Source organism: Cornus florida, unplaced genomic scaffold (assembly GCF_030987335.1).
Source record: "Cornus florida cultivar Cherokee Brave unplaced genomic scaffold, ASM3098733v1 CherokeeBrave_3.0.0_Hap2_Chr11, whole genome shotgun sequence".
Lineage (NCBI taxonomy): Eukaryota > Viridiplantae > Streptophyta > Magnoliopsida > Cornales > Cornaceae > Cornus > Cornus florida.
In genome coordinates this window covers 118311793-118334321 of record NW_026775581.1, presented here as the reverse complement: position 1 = coordinate 118334321, position 22529 = coordinate 118311793, and the positions used below count along the sequence as shown (strand labels likewise).

Here is a 22529-nt window from a genome sequence, read left to right as displayed (position 1 = left end):
CACAAATATGTGATGTTTATTTTTTTATAAGGTCAAAACAATATAGTTATATTGGTAATGTTACAAAAAAATTAATAATAATAATAATAACTCCTTTTTAAGTAAGACATTTATTTTAGAACGATAAAAAATCTTCCCATCAAAAATAAAAATGGGAATATTTATTTTAGGATCACCAAAAATAGAAAGGTGGACATTGATTTATGAGACCAAAGATTAATTAAAATTTTATTTAAAGTTTTTGAAATGTTCGTAGGTGGATTTTGGGTAACCTAAGAATGCCGACAACCATGGTCAGAAAAAGAAAAAAATAAAATAAAATCCTTTTTTTATATCAATAATAAATCAACCATTAATTTATTTGTCTCTCTTTTCAACTTTTTTTTCTTAAAAAAAAAAATATATATGATTACTGTATTACGTACAGATTTACCAAAATGCCCAGGCTTTTTCTTGTTTGCAGGTGCTGCTCCCATGTCCTCCATTTCAAACCTCTCAAACCCACCAACGCGATTTGTTCAACTCTCAATCTCTGATCCTCTGCAACGAAAACCCATGGTTGATTACATGTACCTTTGCTTCTGAGCTTTAAATTTAATGGTCTACGCACTAATTATTTGTATATTTCTCTCAAATTCTTTTACTGGGACTATTTTTTCTGATTATTTGAGACTCTCTTCGACTCGGTCCACATTGATTTGAACTGATTTTGGTATAATAACTATAGGTTGGTTGTTCTTGTATCGATTCTTCGATATAAATTGATTGCATAAGTGTTCATACAATGCGGATCTTTTTCTCTGAATCTTGGTGGTATGAGTTATAGATATGATGAACAATTTCAATAGAAGCGTGTCCTTCAACCGTAGGGTTTCGAGTTTGAGCAGCCCAAGAGTGAATCGAAATAGCTGTTCAAGATTGTTTATTGTGCTCATCGTCATTGGGTCTGTGGTTTCCTTCTCTTTGGCCTTAGGTGGTGGGTACATATATGTCCTCCCCAATTTAGCTCGTTCCTTTCATGGGTATTATGTTTCCGAATCCGATGGTTCTTGGGATGCCTGCAATGTGTTTGATGGAAGTTGGGTATTGGATGACAGATACCCATTGTACAATGCATCAGAATGCCCTTTTGCAGAGCAAGGATTCGATTGCTTGGGCAACGGACGGAGGGATGAAGATTACATTAAGTGGAGATGGAAGCCCAAGAATTGTGACATTCCAAGATTCAATGTGCAGAGTGTTTTGGAAATGCTTCGAAGCAAAAGGATTGTTTTTGTTGGTGATTCAATGAGTAGAACACAGTGGGAGTCTTTGATTTGTTTTCTTATGACTGGGGTCGAGGATAAGAGGAGTGTTTATGAAGTTAATGGGAATAAGATAACAAAACAAATTAGGTTCTTGGGTGTGAGGTTCAGTTCCTTTAATTTCACTGTTGAGTTTTTCAGATCAGTGTTTCTTGTGCAACACAATTGGGCTCCTGAAAATGGTCCAAGGAGGGTTAGATCAGCACTTAGATTGGACAAATTGGATGATATTAGCAACAAGTGGGTTGATTCGGATGTTCTTATATTCAACTCCGGACAATGGTGGGTGCCGGGGAAGCTTTTTGAAACGTAAGTTCTCTTGTTTCTATATATAAAACATTGAACCATATACATTTTATTTGAAAGTTATTGCATGTATAGACTTACCTCCTCATAAATGTAGCAAACCAATTACTGTTTGCGTGTGTACACTTACCTCCTCATAAATGTTAATGGTGTAGCAAACCAATTCCTTCATTCTTTTACATGTTTTGTCATTAAAACATTCTCAACCTTATTGAGACTTGGTCCTCTAGATTTTGTTTGTTTTTCCTTCTTTTAGTTGAATTAGGAACTGAAATGCGATTTTACAAAAATGTGATCACAATTCTAATACAGAACAAATATTACTCTTTTTCTGTGACAGTTAATTTATTTTGAAGTGGAAAATTTTGCACATAATTTTTCACACAAGGAGAAGACTTATACAAATGTGTTGTGTCAGTTTCAAACACGTAGAAGACATTGACATGTCATGGAGATTTCTAGAAACTTTTTTTTGACTCCTCATGGATGTAACCATAGTTAAGTAAATTTCATTTTTTTGGACATTTAGCTGAGACACTCCCAACACATAAATTATGCAGCGCAAAAAATCCTGGAATCAAGTTGGACAAACCTAAAGTGTCCAACCTTCCTTTCTCTAGAAATTTAATATTTGCACATATGGCCACCACAAGTCAAGTCGAGCATTTTATTAAAAATGCTACAAGTGAGTTGCATACTTCTTTGCAATTTGGTCATTGACAACGTGGTTTTGAGGACCAGAGCTCTTTTTGCAATATTGTTATGGCTGGATTTTAATCTAGCAAGAAAGTTAAAGAAAGGAAAAGAAAAGAAAAAGGGTAGAAGAGCTTGCAGGGTGACTCACAAAAGTCTTTTTCTTACTCTACACTACTTGTTTTGGTTGGTAGTCCAATTGGGTTTTGAGAAGACCTTTGGCAGTGAGATTGTTCTTGTGAAGTTTTGTTTACTTGGATGCTTGCTGTAAACAGTTACATAATAGATCTACAGGTAATCTTCACAGTCTTTCTTATTTAGGATTGCTTCAGAACTTTTTTGCTGGTGAAGTTAGCAATGATAAGTTTTCATCTCTTCTAGAACTCATCAATAAAATCTTCCTTCACTTGATTTTCTGGTAAATGGATTGTTCATGCTCTTCTTCGCTTGGGTCTCTCTCTTTTATTGTCCTTTCCCACGGTGTTTTTGGCACAAATATTCCCCTTTGGAGTCGAGGTCTTTTCCTGAATTGTGGCTTCAGAAGAAGTGAATCCCTATTATGCACCCAATAAATGAAGGTTTTCCAAGCATTTACTTTATATTTAAGCTGGTAAATTAAAATGTTGTAAGCTTGTGGTGAATGTCTTACAGGGAACAATGAAACTGTAAGTTGCAGTTGGGAATGTCTAATGTTAGTTCGATCCTTCCCCCAAGGACATACGCTCGCTTATGAATTCAAACTTTCCAGGTTTTGAAGGCTGAGGATAAAATTTTGTGATAGTGTGTCTCTTCCCTACTATACGGGGGATTTGGGATGAAAAGAATGACAATTTTTTTGGGGAACTAGTAAGGTACTTCAAGTTTTAAAAAAGACGAATATGAGATGAAAGGAACGAAAGAGAGTCTTGAAGAGTGATATGCTAATTTGAGTTTCATCATAAATAGAACTAAAGTTTCCAGTTCTTTATTTCTGAATCAAAAGGTGGGCCTTCTTTGGCATTCATAGTTGGTGTAGACTTGGAAGTAACCGCCTCTTGATACATGTATCATTCATCTCAGCATTCTTGGATCCTCCATATGGATGGGAAAATTAATAAAGTTGTCCACTCAAGAATCCAGGCAGAGGTATTTGCAGAAATCGTGCCAAGAACCAACGGGCCAGTGGTCCAGCAATACCAGACCCCTACTTCCAAAGGGAGGTCAAGAGTTCGAGCCTCGGTGGAGGCATGTGTGTGTGAATACCAACTAAGAAAAAAAAAAAAAATTCATGCCAAGACACAACCCTTCATCATGCTATGTGCTGGGTGAGCGCTATCTTAGTTCAACTTCTTTACTCTAATCCCTTGGGAGTTTTGAACTCTTTAGCTTTAAAAGAATTAATCTCTCAGCACCTGCCCGCTGCCCCGTAGCATATTTAGAACCCCTATTCTAAATATAAACGTATGAATAAAAAATAATTTTTTTTACAGGAAATACAGAACATATTAATAAAAATAGTAGCATATTAGAACCCCCATTGAACTTAGAACAGTAATAATTTCAAGTAGTATGCAAGAAATAAAGACCGCGATGAGATCTAAACTACTGTTGCAGTTCCCATGTCACATATGTCCAAAGCTTTGTGCTTTGAATGGTGTCTTCTTTATTGACTGTATACTACAATGCACCACAAGTCTATGGACACCCTATTGCTGCAGGTAGCTGCATCATAAGTATACTCATGCCATAGAACATCATTATGGTCACTAAGAAACATTTGTAAAAAAGATTCTCATGCCTATCCTGCATGTGGTAGCCAAATAAAAAACAGTAGGGCTCTTTTCTTTCTTCTAAAAGTGTGACTCGGGGTTGAATATTAAGAGCTAGTTTTATTTGTTTTGTTTCTCTTTCTTGTTTTGTCTTGCTCCCCACCTCACCCCACGGAGAAAAGAAGATATGGTCTTTAATGGAACATATGGTCCTCTTCACATAAATCTAAAAGAATTAATATGAAGAACATGAGGAAGAGCATGTGGTCTTTTTTACAAAAAACTAACCTAATAAACAAATCCTTAGTTTGCAGGTTTTAGCCTTTGCCCATAAATAATGAATGCTTTGTGCAAACAGGAAGACGTCTTTTTTGCAAAAAACTAAAATAGTTGAATGTAAGTTCCATATGCAGTATTTTAAACTGTTCAACACTATCTTCTGTTGGCTAAAATAGACTAGGACACGTTAATCCTTGGTAAGGATTCTCCAAGAACCTAGTAATCTTCTGGTTTTAACCTTCCCCGACAAATGATGGTTTCTTTGTGCAATTCATACATTTCAAACAGTTATGTAACATATAGATTTGATGCTTACATTATCATGCCATAATTAGAGTTAGAGCTTACAGAATCCAATTTTAGTAGCTATGTGTCCCAAAAAAGGTAGGATTGTTATATTTGCATGTTTTTCATTTCTCTACAAACAATTACTGAATATATTGTCTCCTGTTAACTACCATCTGCTCTAAAAGTTTAAGCTGTTAGAGAGGGTGTGACTTGAATATTTAAATCCTCTAACATCTCCAGTAGACTTGAAAAGAATTGGAAACTTGTGAACTTCTCTGTTCTATTTTTTATTTTCAGAGAAACAATCTTATCAATCTTAGGCACATGTTAAGTGGGCTTCTAAATCATGTTTTCTGTAGGGGATGCTATTTCCAGGTTGGTAATTCTCTGGAGCTTGGAATGTCAATTGCTACTGCCTTCAGAACGGCACTGGTCACTTGGGCATCTTGGGTTCAGACCATGATTGACACAAATAGAACATATGTCTTCTTTCGAACTTTTGAGCCATCTCATTGGAGGTACCCTCTCAGCAATTAGTCATTGCATTGAATTTCATTTTTATTTGTTTATTTATTTTTTGGATAGGTGCGTTGGATATATACTGTTGCAGCGTTGCCACAATGCTCTGTTCCGGTTCAAATAATTGCATAGAAATTACTATACCTTTGAAGACATAAGTGTGACTTCTCCTTGTTGTACCTAGTTTTACTTGTTCTTACTGATTTCCGTGTCATCATAAGCCTATTATCTTTATTCCAACTCAGAAGTGTTTTTGAGTTGCAGGCTTGCAGCATTGGTTGATAATTCAGGATTTTATTTACCTAGTTGAACAATGTGTTTGAGTGTCTCATTTTGCTTCCAACTTTTATTCTTTTTCTTGTTTTTATTCTGTTACTTTTTTATTCTCTCTCTCTTGCTGCTGGGATCCATCTTAAATTACATATTCGCCTGTATCAACAAAACTAGTAAACGTGCTTCGCTTTTGCATCAGTAATCCAGCTCTTAGGTTATGCAAAGTGACCGATCAACCTGAGTCAGAAATCAGAGGGAGGGACCAAAACCTATTTTCAGACAGCATATTGGACGTGGTAAAGAATATGACAGTTCCTGTTACTGTTCTGCATATAACTTACATGTCAGCTTTCAGAAGTGATGCACATGTGGGTACCTGGAGTGGCAATACATCTGTGTCTGATTGTAGCCACTGGTGTCTACCTGGAGTACCTGATGCATGGAATGAAATTGTCCTCTCATATCTGCTAGCAAACAATAAGCATCCACTACTCCGATGAATGCAGGCATCAAGTAAGTCTTATTCACTTGCAGCATAATTGTTATTGCCCAGGTTTTGAGAAATCTCTATCTCTTCGTGATGTGGAATGAATCTGTTGGCTATGCTCAACTAATTATTGTTTCAACTAGGAAAAAAATTAATAATAATAATTATAGTTTCTGAATTTTATTAAGTGAATAGCAAAGTGCACCTTGACATTTAATGAGACTAATGTGTTGGGCATAATTGCTGTTGAACATATCACACCATGGAGTACGAGTTAAATTCTCTAACCTGATTCAGACAGAAGTATTTTTCTTTGTAATACTCTTCCTCTCTCTGTGCTTGAGTGAACCATTATAAACATGACTTGGTTTTGGTTGTGTTTAGTTTAACAAAAAAATGCACCAGATAAAGCCTCATAATAATATTTTGGGATCTTTTTTCTTTCTTGGGGGCTAATAACCCTTCGAAGTATGAACCCTAACATTCCCATCCACGATATTGCCATATATGCCAACATTCTAGTTTTCCAACTTGCAATTTTAATCCTTCCATGTTCTATTTTGCCTTTTGTTATCTTGTAGCACCTACAGCTTGTTCATTATTTGGTTTTTGTTGCACGTACTGAATTTTCTTGGCCGAGTGTCTTGTCCTTCGTTCTATATATTTAACTCCTCCCAACCGCATTTCCTTCTACTCCAATCATATCTTGTGTGGTTTAACATGAGGTCTTCTGAGATACTCCTTCATACCCAAGACTTCTATACATACTACCTGATGGTGTCTTCCATTGAATAGCAATAGCAGTAGTTAAAGGTCAAAGATAAACCTTAAATTTTGTTATGTTACTTGTAAGAGCTGTTTGTTGAACTATTTCTTTTTTACTTGGTGCAGATTCGTCAAGCTGCTGGGTGACATACGACCTACATTGTACGTTTTAATCAAGTAAAATTCTTTTCCTCTGGCAGCAGCCAAAATATTCTGCAATTTTCAAGATAGCAGCAAATTGCTAACCGAGGTTCCCAGTACTGTTGAGATTAAACAACTTTGTAACGGAAATTGCCATTTTTTTATTTTTTTGGGGTCTGAAATTTGCCCTCTGAGGTGTTGTTCATTAATCAAAGTTTAAGTAATGACTACGCAATTCTTTTCTTTTCATGAGAAAGGGGCCTGAAATTTGCCCTCTGAGGCGCAACATTTGTTTTTTTGTTCATTTATATTCATTTTCTAATGCAATTTTTGTTCACAACAGAAACAGTACATAAAAAACAGGGAATTCACTGTTGTACTTGCTTTTCTTCTGCCCTTTTGCTGTTCCAAAAATACAGTTCTGTTATGAAAATGACTCATTTCTGCATTTTATTGGTGTTTCTCTTCCATGGCTTCCAATAATACAAGTAATTCATTAGTATAAATCAAAAGTCATTGCTAATATATATATATATATATAATTCTAAAACCTTTTGGATTCCTACCTGCTTCTCTTAAATAATTAATTTATGATATGTGATATATAAAAGTGATGAACATGACATGGAGGTTTAACAACATTGCATAAGGTTGCTCTAGTACCTCTACAGTTTTCAGTGTTTTTCCTTCTTAATTTTTCAGGTCCATCCATTCGTTGTAATACAATACTAACATTATGTTTCACCCTAACCCAAAGAAGGTACATTTGTGTAATGTACCTTGACTTCTCTTGTCAGTAGGCTAAATCCATCCCTATTCTTAGATAATTTGTAACTAAGATGTGATTAAGAACTAATGTAGAACATAAACATACAATTGACAATTGGAATATTAATGAGGTAATGTAGAACACAAACAATCATCAATGTAGAGGATGACATATGTTCTAAATGCACATTACCAAAACACAGCAACGCAATTTGCTTATCGATCTATTATGCCATTTGAATCTTTACACCAAATTGAGACAATCCGCCTTCTTTTAATCTAATACCGGCCAATGTTTGCACTTTTGGATGATCAAACAAACTAGAAAAGAACGGTCAAAGATAATCGCAATTGCTGTTAATTTCTCAATATTGAAATACTTTGGGTTTCCAGATAAGACTTGCATCACAGGTGTATATATAGAAGAATGACTCCCTGATCTCAGAACACTATCAAAGCAATGGATTGCAATTATCATGAGAATCAAGTCCCTAGAAGCTTAGAAGTGGTCACAACATAATAGAGAATTTCAACCCTTACTCAGCACTACAAATAGGCATAGCGCATCCTATATGCCCATCTCTTCCACCAAACCCCAACTTTCTTTGCTTTCTCACATTGAAATGGCTTCCAAAAAAAAACTATTGACTACAACTTCCCATATTTTCCTCCACTGGTGCCTCTTTACTTCTCCATCCCCATCAAAAGTGTGTCCACATCATAATCCCTCATCCCCTCCGAAAGTGGCACCATCCCGTCAACTCATTATACCACCACCAATGTCACCACCTTAGCATTCAGCAGCAAACACACTTAGCCACTTAATTCCACCTCCGCCAAAAAGTGTTGCCACTTCTCCACCACCACCTCCAGCAGCAAAACCATCTAGTCATTTAATTGCACCTCCATCACCAATTGAAATGCCGCCATCCTATCCTATTAATCCACCACCACCACCACCACCTCATATTTTTCCAATGCCACCAACTTGGACACCGTTCAACCATCATAGTTGTTGTCTTTGTCTCACTTGGCGGACTGCTCTTTCTTGAATTCCTCTCAGTCGCTCTATGTTGTTTTATTACAAAGAGAGAAGAAAATGGTTCAAGAAACTGATATAGGGAAAATTGATGAAGATATATACAAATGTTCTAGTTTTAAATAGGAGAAAAAAAAATTAAAAAAAATTGATGAACATATGGAAGTGCAGGAAGCCATCATACGTTCACATGGAGTACAGGCCATTATACTATCAATCAATGAGGATATGCGTATTAAATAAGAGATCAAGAAAGAGAGACTGTTGGCAGAGGTTCACACATTGATCTGCAGAAGATCATCCTCAAGCTATGGGTATGGCAGCATCCACTTTGGAGACAAGTCATCACCATCTTGACCACTAGCATTGATTGACATTTATTTACATGCATGGGTATAAGAAGCAAACAGGTCAGATATAGACAAAGCACAAAATTTATCTTCTCAATATCCATCGAAAATGAAAAAAAAAAAAAAAAATCAATATAAGCTGAAGATTGTTGAATGATAAGAATGCATCGTTATCTTATAAAATTCAATAGAACCATAGAAGAGCATATTGAAAAACTACGGCTCTTGTCTGTCATAGTGTTATATCAAATGCGCTCAATCCTTAACACATGGTTTAATGGCACTATCTAACAATTGGTAAAATTCCATTATGTTGCTGTCCTAATTTTCTCAATAATAGAAAGGGTGCCGAATACACAGTCGCAACATTTACAATGGCTGACAAATTTTGAAGCTTTCTACTTTATATTACTATTCTCACTAATTCTTTAACAGATTTTCTAGACTTGATTCACTTGTATGTAGGATTAATATAATACTAGAGCAGAAAATAGCCAGCCAGAACAAACCAAGTCGTCTAGAGAATGCACATATAAATTATACTATGCATGAGATGAGAATATTGCATGAGTTCCCATGGATATATTCACAGAATTTATATACTAACATTTTCAAAATTTTAGTAAATTAGCCATAATTGAGAAGTGTCGAGAGTCTGGTGAAGAACTTTGGAGTGGGTGAAACCATGTAATGAGATGCAACTCTAGTAAAATAAATTTAAAATAGTCAAATCATATTGCACAGTGAGAGCCAAAAAAAAAAAATCCTTATAATTAACAAACCATATTGGCTAATTGAAATGAGAGAACCATACCTTCAAGGAGACAAACTGACAAAGGCCATCAAACTCTCTCAAATGCCAAGAAAGGGAAGAGGTTGGTATCATAGAACCTGAAATTATACGAAGGAGGTGTGAAATATTGAATCAACTTCATTCTTCACAAAAGGAAAGGAAAAAGAATAGAAACAAAAACAATGGATAGCATAACTAGTTGACCTCAGAAAGTGTGCATGAACATAGATAATTCATCCCTCAATGTGCAGCTATTAAACAGTGTACGATTACAAATTCTTGCTTTTATGATTCACAGCCTTTGAATCTGGTTGTGGGTTAAAAGCATAATCATCCCTCAGTGCTTCTGCTATTGAGTGTCAAACATGTGTTTCCTATATCTTCAATCTTCAGTTGACATCATGATCATGACTATTCCATCCAATGTTTCATATATCATCTGACTTAGTGGAGGAGAAAGGTCTCCTTGGTAGAATTTGTGAACTTTTCCTGAGACGTTAATCCAGCTACAACCAGAAGTTTTCACCAAGCCCAATTCTCTCATCTTTGCTCTGGTTCTGGAAATGCCATCCCACATGCCAAGAGAATCATATATACTACACAAGGCTATGTAGTTGCTAGGGTTTCTGGGTTCCAATTCAAAAAGGTGATGAGCTGCTATTTCTCCTATCACAACATTCTTGTGCACTATACAACCAGCAAGTAGGGCACCCCAAATACTTCCTGTTGGCACCAACTTCATATTCTTTACCAATTCGAATGCTTCCTCAAGATACCCAAAGCGGCCCAAGAGGTCCACCATACAAGCATAGTGCTCCACAGTGGGTTCAAACCCATAAAGTAAACCTATTGAGTTGAAAATCTTCCGGCCTTGTTCTATAAGACCTGAGTGGCTACAGCTAGCCAATATTGCTGTGAGAGTGACACTGTTAGGTACAAATCCACGGTCCCTCATTTCCTTGAACAGAACCAAAGATTCCTCTCCCCTCCCGTGCAACCCATAGCAAGATATCATTGTGGTCCATGTCACCAAATTGAGTTGAGACATGTTCAGGAAAACCTTTTCTGAGAAACACAAGCACCCGCATTTGGCGTACATATCAATCAAAGAATTCCCAATTACAACATCTCCATCAAAGAGTGAACTCTTAACTACTTGCCCATGAATTTCTTTCCCCCTCATCAAGTCTCCTTCACCTACACAGACATTCAAAATGCTTGGGATAGTCATGGCATCCACCTCCACTCCATCCCCAAGCATGTCCCTAAAAAAATTCAAAGCATCAACATGAAAACCAGCCCTTCCAAACCCAGAAATCATCAAATTCCAAACAACCGTGTCTCTCCACAACATGTTGACAAAAACCCGTTTTGCATCATCCAGATGCCTACACTTCAAATAAAAATCCAACACCGAACTTCCAACAACGACATAGTTTTCAAATCCAAGTCTAATCACCCAACTATGCAGCATGACACCTAATGAAAACTCTCCCCTACCCGTACATGCCTTGAACACAGGAGGCAATGTGTAGTGATCTGGTCGATTACCCACTTTCAAAAACCAACGGAAAACGCTCAAGGCATCATAAAACAAAGAATTCTGAACATAGGAAGCGATCATGATGTTCCACGAATGCATGTTTCTCTTGAACATTTTGTCAAAAACGTTTCGCGCATCTTGGAGAATGCCACATTTGGAATAGACTAACAAGAGATCTGTTTGGAGGGTAACGTTGTGAAGCAGGCCATTAACAATGATCTGGGCATGGGTTTGTTTAGCTGGAGAGACTGCAGAGAGAGGAACGCAATTGCGTAGTATAGAAGACCAGACCGTTGTGTTTGACATTTTCAAAATTGTAAATTACAGCAAGCCTTCACTCAAACCAGTTTTTTTTTTTAACTAAATGACATTAATTAAAAATATCTATTAGTTGGAGAGGTTCTGTAAGAAACATATGGCATATGTAGGGTGGAAATGAACAAATGATAAACGATAATTCAGAAACGTCAATATCAAACACAGTAATACTTTCCAGGCGAAATGTGAGGGTTTGAGGAGAACTTGAACTCTGACATTTCTTTTCAAAATAGGAGAAATTGTGTGCTACAAACTTGGTGTTAACATGTTCGCGGCCAACAAAATTTTTCTCTTTGCACATACGGGTTGGGGACAGGCCAACAATTTTTTTTTCTTTTTGCAGCTACAGGTTGGCGACTGAAATGTCCCTAGAAAAGAGCAACTTGTCCCACGTCAGATGTAAGATCTAGATGAGAACTGATAATGAATATAAATGAGTTTTGGTATTGGTCACAACAAATCAGAGTTCAGTTAGAAAAACATGTTAGTAGAGGAGTTTTGTGACTTTTGTCAATGGATTATCTCTAAGCGCGTGTGAAGTTGCTTTAGATTCAAATGTGGTGTTACAAATTTTTTTTTATTGAATTGGGAAGTGGGCTTTGACTTTCGCGTTTTATGGACCCTCATACTAGGTTGAAATATAATGTCACCAATTTTTAAAACAGTCAACATTTATTAAATTCAATTTATATGGGATGAGTATATCATAAGATATTATATAGTGAGCCCACCATCATCAGACTTGCATAAATTAAATTCAGTCCATAAATTATTAATTTGTTGTTTAATATTATTTAATTATTTATTTATTTGGTGTAATGTTGATCATTTACTATAAAGATGGATACACATATTTTCTTATAAGATTTATTATTTTTATTCTCTACATACTCTTTTATAAATGTAACTACAAATTTGTTTGATCATTTTTAAAGTAAAAAGTTAAGGGTTATAGTCTCCATATATATATATATATATATATCCTATAAAAGTGTATTCAATTTTGATTTTTTATATACATTTTTAAATAATATCTTTAATTTACAAAAACATTATATCTTATCGTTTTCAAAGAGTTGCAATATTTCTCTTTAGTAACGTCACTTTTCTTTTTCCATATTTTACTTTCCTTTCTTTTATTTTTTTTTTTGGCAAAGAGTTCTTATCTTAAAAGGAGTTTCTCTCAATTAAACATCAAATCAACGCAACTTCTTTCTTTCTTTTTTTTCGTCTTTTTTTTTTTTTTTACATCTATTCGGCTAGATTTTGACGTCTAAACACACACGTCGGTTCAAGATTATATAATGGGCGGTTGACATTCAGATTTCTCTCTATCATTCTATCTCTCCTATAAATTGTTAAAAAAAAAAATTCTTCTATGTTCCATTGCAACTTCAAATATTTTCAAGAAAATTTGTATTTGATTGAAGCGCATGACTCAAGCTTTATTTTTATTGAAGGTATGTTTCAATTTGAATTTTGGTACAAATTTGATCAAATTTAATCAACACTCGTTCATTTTTTGAAGGTAAGTTTTAATTTGAATTCTATACCAACCAATTTCTAACCTTTTTGATAAAAAAAGCCATACAACTTTTGTTTTTACTTTTAGCCTATGATTATATCTTTTTTAGGTTGCACCATTGAGAGGTAATAGTTCTATTATTTTTCAACATTGTTTCTGGTTTTGCATAGATTGAGCCAAATTTAACATCCAAGTCTTTTGACATTTTTTCTTTAGAATTAAAAAAAAAATTAATAATTATTTTGGATGCAGAAATTAGAATATCGTGTCAAAACTATAAAGGTAATCATCCACAACATCTATCAAGTATGTATTATTTTTCAGTCTGAGTCTTAAAATTTTGGTTTAAAAATTTTAAACCTTTAATACAATACTTGAAACGTCGTATCTTCCATATGTGTGTTTTAGTTATGTGTGATTTAGTGAAACTAAAACACCAATTATAATATAATTGTAAAAGTTATATCCGTTGGTTAGAATTCATTTAACCTTGATTATAAGAGACGTCACTTTTCTGATATATCAAAGCTCTATAGATAAGTTAGAAAGTTAGGACAGTGCTTAGGAAGAGATAAACAAGATGATAATTGAATATGTTTAGAGAGGACAAGCAATTAGAACGCGCGAGAGTGGAAAAGGTTTTCTCTCTATGGTTGGGATGTAAAATCTATATGGATCAATTTCATGCTAATTTTTATAACGGAAGCTTGGCAAGGCTTTCCTTTCAAAAGGAGATATAAAATTGATATTGATGTTACTTTGTGAGTTAATGGTAAAGGATTCACAAAGCTCCATACCTTTCTGACTTTTTAGTATTTTTAATTCAACGGTAACAAAATTTAAAATGAGTATTATTATTATTATTTATTCAAAATGAAAACAGTTTTAACAGATGTGACTTTCTACTATTTTTCAACAGATTCCTGTCCCTAACATTAATTAATAAGATTAGAGACATAAAATTCAAAATTACCTTAAAAGTAATTTACTCAAAAACAAATATTGTTCTATTCAAAATTTAAGTCAAATTAAATAACTAAATGGAAAGGAGTTCCAAAACAGAAACAATAAAGCACCTATGAAATAAAATATGACAGAATAAACATGCTAGAAACAAATTTTTAGAATATGTTTGTCATTAGAAAACCCAGATCTAAACACACACAAGGACACCGCCTAGAGCAATTTCTACTATTAATTCGGAGTTGACACAGGGTATCGGTGATATGTAGGAGTCCTTATATGAGTATAATTATTCAACGCCATTGTTGTATTTCAGCATAACATCATTCATTGATTGTGTTCAAACTCATTTATATAAGTCACCATTTTTCATCTCATAACATCCGTCATTTTTTTTCTTTCTCAAAAACTCCTAAATTCAATTGAGCCTACTATTCTAAATTTTACCACTATACAAACCTACAGTTATAAAACTATAAAAAAATATTTCATTCAACTCTTTTACTGCGAAAAAAAATTTGTATAGAGAAGAATTTTTGGAAAGAAAAAAACATAGGAGGTATACAGAGAGGGATTAAAAAGCAGTAGGTAGTTAGATTCAAAGCCTTATTGTAATGTCACGTGGTTTATGAAAACATTAATATGTAACTTTTCAATGAAAAACAACATACATTCAAATCTGTTAAAGAAAAAAATAACTTTTGAATTTTATTACCGTTAGATTGAAAACACTAAAAGAAATTTATTTTAAAAAATATTTGAAAATTTATTATTATCCTTTTTCAGACGTATTTTAGAAAAGTTATATACCAATACAAATTTCTTGAAAAGCCTTATCGTCTTTTTTATTTATTTTAGACACCTTTTATTTAAAAATTTATTACAATTTTATAAGTTCGGCCTTTTTAGATATATGGTTAGCAAAAGTAAACCTACATATGTTGACGTACTACTTTTTTTTTTTTTTTTTTTTTTTTTTCAAATATGTTGACATGATCAAAAAAAACATTACTGTAACTTTTAGTATTTGTTTTAGTTTAAAGTTATATTGCTAAGACAATTTTTAGAAAGGATAAGTAGAATATATATATATATAGGAAAAGTAGAATTTATATATATATGTATGTATATACTCTATTTGAAAAATAAAATTAAAATATTCACAAGCATTTCTCCTCATGGGCAATGCACGTTCATTTTTCTAGTATATATATATATGGGTGTGAAGTCTTTTTTTGCCACTACAAAAATTAAAATTAACTCTGAGCAATGATTCAATAACCATCTTAAAAGTACAATAAATGCTGAAAAAAAAAAGTAAGAGTGATAATTTTATTAGCAATTGATACACATTGCAACTTATTTTTAAGAATAGTATACCATTATATAACTTCATAAATTGATAGATTCGGTCAATTTATATTAATATTCACCAGAATCGGTTACACCAGCACTCATACTGCAAATCATGGTCCCACTTGAAATTTGTAGACTTCGCCTGTTTTTTAGGAGGATAAAATATAGCGACCAATGGTTCGCCATTTTGAAGAGGCAGGGAAAAAAACCTGTATTTTACATTACTCTGTAAACTTTAAACGCATGTATTTACATTACTACTATTGTTTAGTGACAGACTTGACTGTAGGAAGGGAGGGCTACAAATCCACAATTGGGTCATTTCCCGCCAAAACCCAGTCCCCTTCCCTTTATTATCTCATCTCCATCAGAAAACCCTAGCCATTTCAGCTTCCAAACTACCAATAATAATTACCCAAAAGAAGAAAAACAAACCCTAAATGCAATGAGGGGTGGCACTGTCCAGATCAATTGGCACGACACCAAGCCAGTTCTAACCCTAGATTTCCATTCTCCCTCTGGAATTCTTGCCACCGGAGGTGCCGACTTCGACATTAAGGTACTGTCTTTCTGTGCTTTATCTTCCTCAGCTGATTCACAATACTCGTGTTTAAGAAATTGTTTTTTTGTTATTTATTTTTTGCTAAAAGTATGACTTTGTGTTTTTTTTTTTGGTAAATCAACTGGTTTTAAATTATTTTCTGTGAAATAATAAGAGTTTAGATTTCAGGAGTTTTAGGGTGATAATTTTTGTCAAAAGGCTATAATGATTAATGGGTCCATTCGAGAAATCAAAGAAGATATGTGGCTTTAGTTTCCGATATCATTTTGAAGCTATTTTTAGAATTTTTTTTTTTAAATTTATCATTGGGCCATTGCTTGTTGCGATGGTAAATGATCGAGTTGGGGTTTGGATCTAGAGATTAGTCACTTTGTGTAATTGTCTGGTGCTATGGTAAAATGCTCGAGCTGGGGGCTTGAATCCAGAGAGCAGACACTTTGTGCATAATGGGGACCATCCCAACGCCCACGATTAATGGGGACCCTCACTGGGTAATGACCCTTTTAGTTTAAATTTATGGAATTATGGTATTGTGTTTTCATATGAGTAGCTATCAAAATATCTTCAGGGATTATATTCTTTTCTTTTATTAACCTATGTCCTATTAATTGATGCAGCTTAAAGTAGTGATTTTTGTCAGTGGAACGTTTTTTTGGGACTAATTGTGATTGTGTTAATACTGAAATGCTCAGCTATGGCTAATAAATTCTGATGAAGAGCAAAAGAAAGTCCCTACAGCTTCTTATCATACTAGCCTTTCTTACCATGGTTCTGCTGTAAATGCTCTTCGCTTCTCTCCTACTGGTAAGTATGTACTTATGCTCCCAAATGTAACATGCTTTGTTGACACACTTGTGCTCCTAAATGTGCTATGATTTGTTGAGAACAAGGACAGGTAGAACATGATCTGCTTTACCTTTTTTTTTTTTCCCTGGTAATTCACATTCTGCTTTACGTTGGTAAATCAATGAAAAAAGACCACAATGGAAGAAAAATATGTTTTAGTCACTCACCGCTTCAAACAGCATACATATCATGTGAGTTATGAACTTTTGATACTCTTTTTTTTTTTCCCCCTCCTGTGGGCATCTGGAGTTTCAATGTGAATTACAGTGCTGATGATTTCTCGGTTTCAAAATGCACTATCAGTATCTGCATAATAACTCCATGTGCAAGTTAATTTTTTCTTAGATCAAGGCTATACTTTTTTACAAGATTCTAATGGTTATGTACTCAGAATTTGAAGCATCATTTTATCATTGCCAAATACCTTTCATGTAATAAAATTTTTATGTAAGATACTACAGGACTACATTAGAGATTTTTATATCTGTATAAATGCTTGTTGTGTGGCGTATCTCTAGTTGAGCTTTGGAGATCCAGATACCTCTGGTTGTTTCCAATTAAACAATTAAAAGTTTCATCCTATTGCATGCAAGTGCCCGTCATGATTAAACATGCATGGTACTGCATTCATATGCATATCTGTAATGACTTCTAAAGACATCTCTCATCTTTATTGAACCTTTCCCAACTTATGTTTACCTTTAAGAAGAAGAAAACTATACCAGTTGCCTAGCTTTAAATTTATTTACAAATACATGCTTTACATCTGTCATCTACCATCTAAATAATCCTCCTGAGCTTGGGTACAATGAGTTAATGCTATCTATAGTCTTTTATTCACCAAAGCCATGATCAAGATTTTGTCAAAGTGAATCTGGTCTGTGTGAAGGATATAAATAAAAAGCTGAACAAATGATGTAGGCTTACAACTTACAAGCCTAAAAGAATTGGTTGATAGGAAAATTAATCAATATTGTTGCCAGATTACAATGGGAGTGAATCTGTTGTCCTCTGAATAACTTTTGCATCATTTGGCTAGCATCCCCCCATACCCACCAAAAAAAAAAAAAGAAAAGTTATGGAAGCTTTTTCAGAACAAAAACTGCTTCTTTCTTTCTTCTTATTTTATTTTTTGGTTCTCAGAAGGAATTGAGTACTACTTTTCACTTGAGTTTGGAAGTAATAAGTTGGTTTGACTATGCAGGAGAACAACTTGCCTCTGGTGCTGATGGTATGTATTTTTTCATCGGAAACCACCTTCTTCTGATTGAATATATGATTGAAACTTCTGTTGTTTACTTTGACAATGTGTTGTTAATTTGAGTTCTTCTTAACATAGGAGGTGAGCTGATCATATGGAAGTTGCACTCTATCGATGCTGCTCAAGCATGGAAGTTCCTCAAAACTTTATCGTAAGGCCTTTTAGTTAGATTATCTTCTAGTTCTATTGCAAATTGGTTCTACATCGAGCATTGTTGGGGTCTGACAGTTGAATATGAGGTGGGCCAGAAAGAGCTGAATCTGAATCCTAACCCTCTACAGTGCCACTTGAATGAACCCTACCTATTTATTGAGTGTCAATTTGACATTTAAACCTCCCATTGACTGCTTGAGATACATTAAAGTTCAATGAAACAAAACATTAATACCTCATTTTTGTTTAAGATATAATATGATATATAGATCATAAAAACTATAAATTCACAGAGTTGGTTTTGGGAGGTTAGGCACGGGTTCTTGATCAAATCAATTATTTTATAGTTCAATATCTAGAGAGCTGTAACAATCAGACACAACACTTCTTTGACAGACCTGAACACATGCTGGGCTAGATTGAATTTGATGAAAATTTCAAAATTAAAATTTTCATTGCAGGAATCTGGCTGGCATGTAAGAAATGCGTCAGAAATGTAATGGACATATGGAAATTTTTTTTGGTTCCAACCTAGCATAGGATAATTATTAGTGGGAGAGAAATATATAATAGCTATATCAGTAGTATGAAGAACTTGGGCATTTTTTTAGAGTAGAAGTGTGATAAATTTGGGCATTTTTTTAGAGTAGAAGTGTGATAAATTGAGCAAACTGTTGTAGTAATAGAGACTATAATAGCAGTCCTGCTCTGTAATGGATTTTTATTGGTCAGTTTACACCACAAGGATGTGTTGGACCTGCAGTTTACTGATACCACATTTCTTGTTTCTGACTCATAAAAAATTATTGCGTCATATGAGATGTCAAAGTAAAAAAAAAAAAAAAACAATAGGAAAAGTACTAACGTATTCTTTCTGTCCTATACTCATTATTGGCTTTTTTTTGTCAGATTTCACCGTAAGGATGTGTTGGACCTGGAGTGGTCCACTGATGGTGCATTTCTCATCTCTGGATCTGTTGATAATTCTTGCATTATATGGGATGTTAACAGAGGTAAGGACTAACATGACTGTATCAAACATCAGCTAAAATCTAATTTTAGTTCATACTTTGATTGTCATGTCTCTGGTCTTTAGGCTCTGTCCATCAGATCTTGGATGGTCATTTCCATTACGTTCAAGGTGTTGCATGGGATCCATTGTCTAAGTATGTTGCTTCACTCAGTTCAGATCGAACTTGCCGGATTTATGTCAACAAACCACAATCTAAAACAAAGGGCAATGAGAAGATGAATTATGTTTGTCATCATGTAATTACAAAGGTGGAACCACAGATGGAAGATGAGTCAAAGGTTAGAAACCGGTATGCCTTCTTTACATTTTTGTACATTATAGATAGGTCTGTAACTTGTAATAACCTTCAGATACGGTCTGAGATGCAGGCTGCTAAAAGCCATCTATTTCATGATGAAACATTGCCATCTTTCTTCCGAAGATTAACCTGGTCGCCTGATGGATCATTTTTACTTGTGCCCGCAGGTATCATCTAAAATTATTAAATATGAAACAGGGGAGTCTTCTACTTTCTTTCCATTAGTTATATAAAAAAAATATATTATGATAGCCATGGAATTCTCTGTTGCTTTTTATGGCATTGTGTTTTGAGCCATTGGTAACAAGTGTTACCAACCAATCAAATATAGGCATATATATATATATGTGTGTGTGTGTGCATGTGTGTGTGTATGTATTTATAAGTATCACGGTTTGGTTTAGATTGATTTTCTATTTCAGACATCTTAACTATTAACCGAACCAATCCTTGTAGTTCCACTAATTCCGGAACCAAAACAGAACAATTGACCCACAGAACCGAACCAAATCGTAAGGTTTGGATTTGTTCGAATTGGATCAAAGGTTCAAACAGATCCATGTACAGGGGATAGGATTGTGCCAAGGCCTGTGGAGTCAAGATCTCCATTCCAATTTATTTCCAATTGATCAATATCCTTTGTGCATGGATCATTATCCCATTTATTTCTCACCAATGTACATTTGACTGGTTATTATTCGCTGTTGAAAGTTTGGGGCACTGAGTACCCAAGGAATGATCTTGTGCTACCTTCTACATGATCAAAACATTTAGAATATGATATATGATTGTCTTTGACATGATTGCTGATGTGGAAGTTTCCTCCCTCTTGATGTGGTTCAGATGTACTTTACTCAATTTCTCTTGGTAAAGGGAGGGGAATGAACCATCTAAGCTTTATTTTACTGTTCGTCTTTGTGATTTTCTGTTAGTGTAGATGTGCAAAGACGGCAAATTCCATGGTATTGCTTTGAAATTTTGGCAACAATTAGACTTGTATATTGCAGGATTTACTGAAGTGAGCAGCCTGTTTTTTTGGCCAATCCAAGTCCAAGTGTCCAGTGGTTTATTTTTGGCTGGCTTAGCTAGTTTTAAAAATTATGATCATTTTAGCAAATTTGTTTTTTCTTCAAGTGAAATATGTTGTCATATCTTCCCGGAACCTCTAACTCAGCAGAAATGATTCATTAACAGCTGAAATCTAAGGTCATTTTTAATTATAAAATTCCTCTGATATAAGCACCTTTTTCACTGCAGGTTCTCATAAATTTACTCCTGCCTCTGAAACAGTAAACACCGCATATGTTTTTTCTAGAAAGGATCTTTCAAGGCAAGAAATTAACTTCCAAGTTTCCTTTTTTCGTTGTACTGAATTTCATTTACTTTTTTATATAAATTTCTGGTCCATTTTCGTAGTGTAATCTCATTTCCCAGTGCACAAAACAACTATAAGAATTTATTCTACCATTTCACAATATCCTGGCCATTTGCCAAATAATCCATACTAGGAGGAGGTTATTTATTTATTGTATTTGGTGTTTTCCATTCATTTTCACATTCTTTCCGATATGCAGGCCTTCTCTACTTCTCCCTGGTGCCAGTAAACCTGTTGTGGCAGTACGCTTCTGTCCTGTGGCTTTTAGCCTGCGGGGATCAAATCCAGGTATCTTAGTGCTAATTGAAACCTTTTGGCTTGAGATGTTTATACAAGTTTGGCTATTGTGACAATAATCTAAACTTTCTTTTCTGACGTGCAGCTGCATTCTTCAAACTCCCCTATCGGCTTATTTTTGCAGTGGTCACTTTGAACTCTTTGTACATCTATGACACCGAAAGTGTTCAACCAATTGCAATCTTAGCTGGACTTCACTATGCAGCAATTACTGACATTGCATGGTATAATTTGCACTCATACAGTTTGCGGAATACATCTTGTGTACTCATTGTCCACGCTAATTTTGATTCAACATATTTTGATGGGGTTTTGATTGGGTGCCCTTGTTTGTTATGAAGGTCACCTACTGGCAAGTATTTAGCATTGTCCTCTCAAGATGGCTACTGTACTCTTGTAGAATTTGATAAAGATGAGCTAGGATCACCTGTTCGCCTATCAGGTTTTCTTTTATTCTTTTCGTAAATTTTATCAGTTTTTTTATTTACCCATCTTACTCCAATTAATTTTCTTAAAATTATATGTTTCAATCTGGTTAGAAGAGAGAGAGATGAACACCCAGAATAAGAGCCCTGTTGCAGAAAAAAAGGATCTGGCACTTCAAGCAACTACAAAAGATGGTCCAGATGCTGATAGTGGAAAAGAAGCGGTTAAAATTGAGGAGAAACAACCATTGTCCAGTTCAACGAGTACACCGATTTCAAACAAGCCTGCCAAGAGGCGCATTACTCCAATGGCCATTGACTGACTATAATTGTCTGTATAAATTTCAATAGGAATCCAATTTCAAAAAATATAAATGCAGCCTTTTTGCCTATTTAGATCGTGCCACTTATTGTTTTCTAGACAACCATAACTGAAGATGAGGTGAAATTTGATGTCAATTGGTTTATTCCTGTTATTTTGGATCATTGTACAAGCACTGCTGGTGCATTGTATATTTATATATATCTATTTTAAATCAGATTTTCTTCTAATTTCAAATGATTCTCATATATCTCCTGTTGATAGATTAGCAAAGAAATCTGCAAAACAATTCATTTCAAGTCAATGTAGTTTGTTTTTAAAATAATTGGCAGGTATATTCACAATTTTATTCAATAATTAGGGGTCATTTAGATATTTAGAAGTTTACTCAACATTCCAGAGTAATGCACGCAATTCTATTAAAAAATAAAAATTAGAGAATTTATACAAGAAATCTTGGGTGCATCCAGTAAAGCTCTCATGTCACGTAAGATAGAGT

General features: G+C 34.5%; 3 protein-coding genes across 5 annotated transcripts; 2 read left to right on the top strand and 1 right to left on the bottom strand.

The window, feature by feature from the left end:
- The first annotated feature begins 269 nt into the window (after window positions 1–269).
- LOC132285348 (protein trichome berefringence-like 7) lies at window positions 270–7205 on the top strand. 2 transcript variants are annotated; one of them, XM_059787533.1, is made up of 4 exons: window positions 270–1613; window positions 4978–5136; window positions 5625–5923; window positions 6789–7205. In XM_059787533.1, exons 1-3 carry the CDS (start codon window positions 829–831, stop codon window positions 5908–5910), a joined length of 1230 nt encoding a protein of 409 aa, XP_059643516.1. In that variant the 5' UTR covers window positions 270–828; the 3' UTR covers window positions 5911–5923; window positions 6789–7205. The 2 variants fall into 2 exon arrangements, with proteins under 2 accessions (XP_059643516.1, XP_059643515.1); XM_059787532.1 differs by having other exon boundaries at window positions 272–1613; window positions 5610–5923; window positions 6789–7203.
- A 1469-nt stretch (window positions 7206–8674) lies between these two features.
- On the bottom strand, window positions 8675–12154 carry LOC132286347 (pentatricopeptide repeat-containing protein At5g04780, mitochondrial-like). The gene is made up of 3 exons (XM_059788670.1): window positions 9958–12154; window positions 9775–9851; window positions 8675–8970 (listed from the first exon to the last, which is right to left on the bottom strand). The coding sequence occupies exon 1, from the start codon at window positions 11600–11602 to the stop codon at window positions 10136–10138; it is 1467 nt and encodes a 488-aa protein (XP_059644653.1). The 5' UTR covers window positions 11603–12154; the 3' UTR covers window positions 8675–8970; window positions 9775–9851; window positions 9958–10135.
- Window positions 12155–15700: 3546 nt separating this feature from the next.
- Window positions 15701–22247, top strand: LOC132285344 (chromatin assembly factor 1 subunit FAS2). Of its 2 annotated transcripts, none has more exons than XM_059787530.1 (12): window positions 15701–16017; window positions 16713–16824; window positions 18071–18097; window positions 18206–18278; window positions 19190–19293; window positions 19377–19591; window positions 19682–19778; window positions 20869–20941; window positions 21186–21274; window positions 21369–21507; window positions 21625–21725; window positions 21826–22247. In XM_059787530.1, exons 1-12 carry the CDS (start codon window positions 15904–15906, stop codon window positions 22029–22031), a joined length of 1350 nt encoding a protein of 449 aa, XP_059643513.1. In that variant the 5' UTR covers window positions 15701–15903; the 3' UTR covers window positions 22032–22247. The 2 variants fall into 2 exon arrangements, with proteins under 2 accessions (XP_059643513.1, XP_059643512.1); XM_059787529.1 differs by having other exon boundaries at window positions 15705–16017; window positions 21823–22247.
- Window positions 22248–22529: the final 282 nt, after the last annotated feature.

Bases quoted from the DNA above. Each gene is read 5' to 3' on its own strand.
- LOC132285348 (XM_059787532.1), top strand. From the start codon at position 829: ATGATGAACAATTTCAATAGAAGCGTGTCCTTCAACCGTAGGGTTTCG. The intron at 1,614-4,977 runs GTAAGTTCTCTT...TGTTTTCTGTAG, and splicing joins CCGGGGAAGCTTTTTGAAAC to GGGATGCTATTTCCAGGTTG. The intron at 5,137-5,609 runs GTACCCTCTCAG...CTTTTGCATCAG, and splicing joins TTTGAGCCATCTCATTGGAG to TAATCCAGCTCTTAGGTTAT.
- LOC132286347 (XM_059788670.1), bottom strand. From the start codon at position 11,602: ATGTCAAACACAACGGTCTGGTCTTCTATACTACGCAATTGCGTTCCT.
- LOC132285344 (XM_059787529.1), top strand. From the start codon at position 15,904: ATGAGGGGTGGCACTGTCCAGATCAATTGGCACGACACCAAGCCAGTT. The intron at 18,279-19,189 runs GTAAGGCCTTTT...TTTTTTTGTCAG, and splicing joins AAGTTCCTCAAAACTTTATC to ATTTCACCGTAAGGATGTGT. The intron at 19,779-20,868 runs GTATCATCTAAA...TTTTCACTGCAG, and splicing joins ATTTTTACTTGTGCCCGCAG to GTTCTCATAAATTTACTCCT.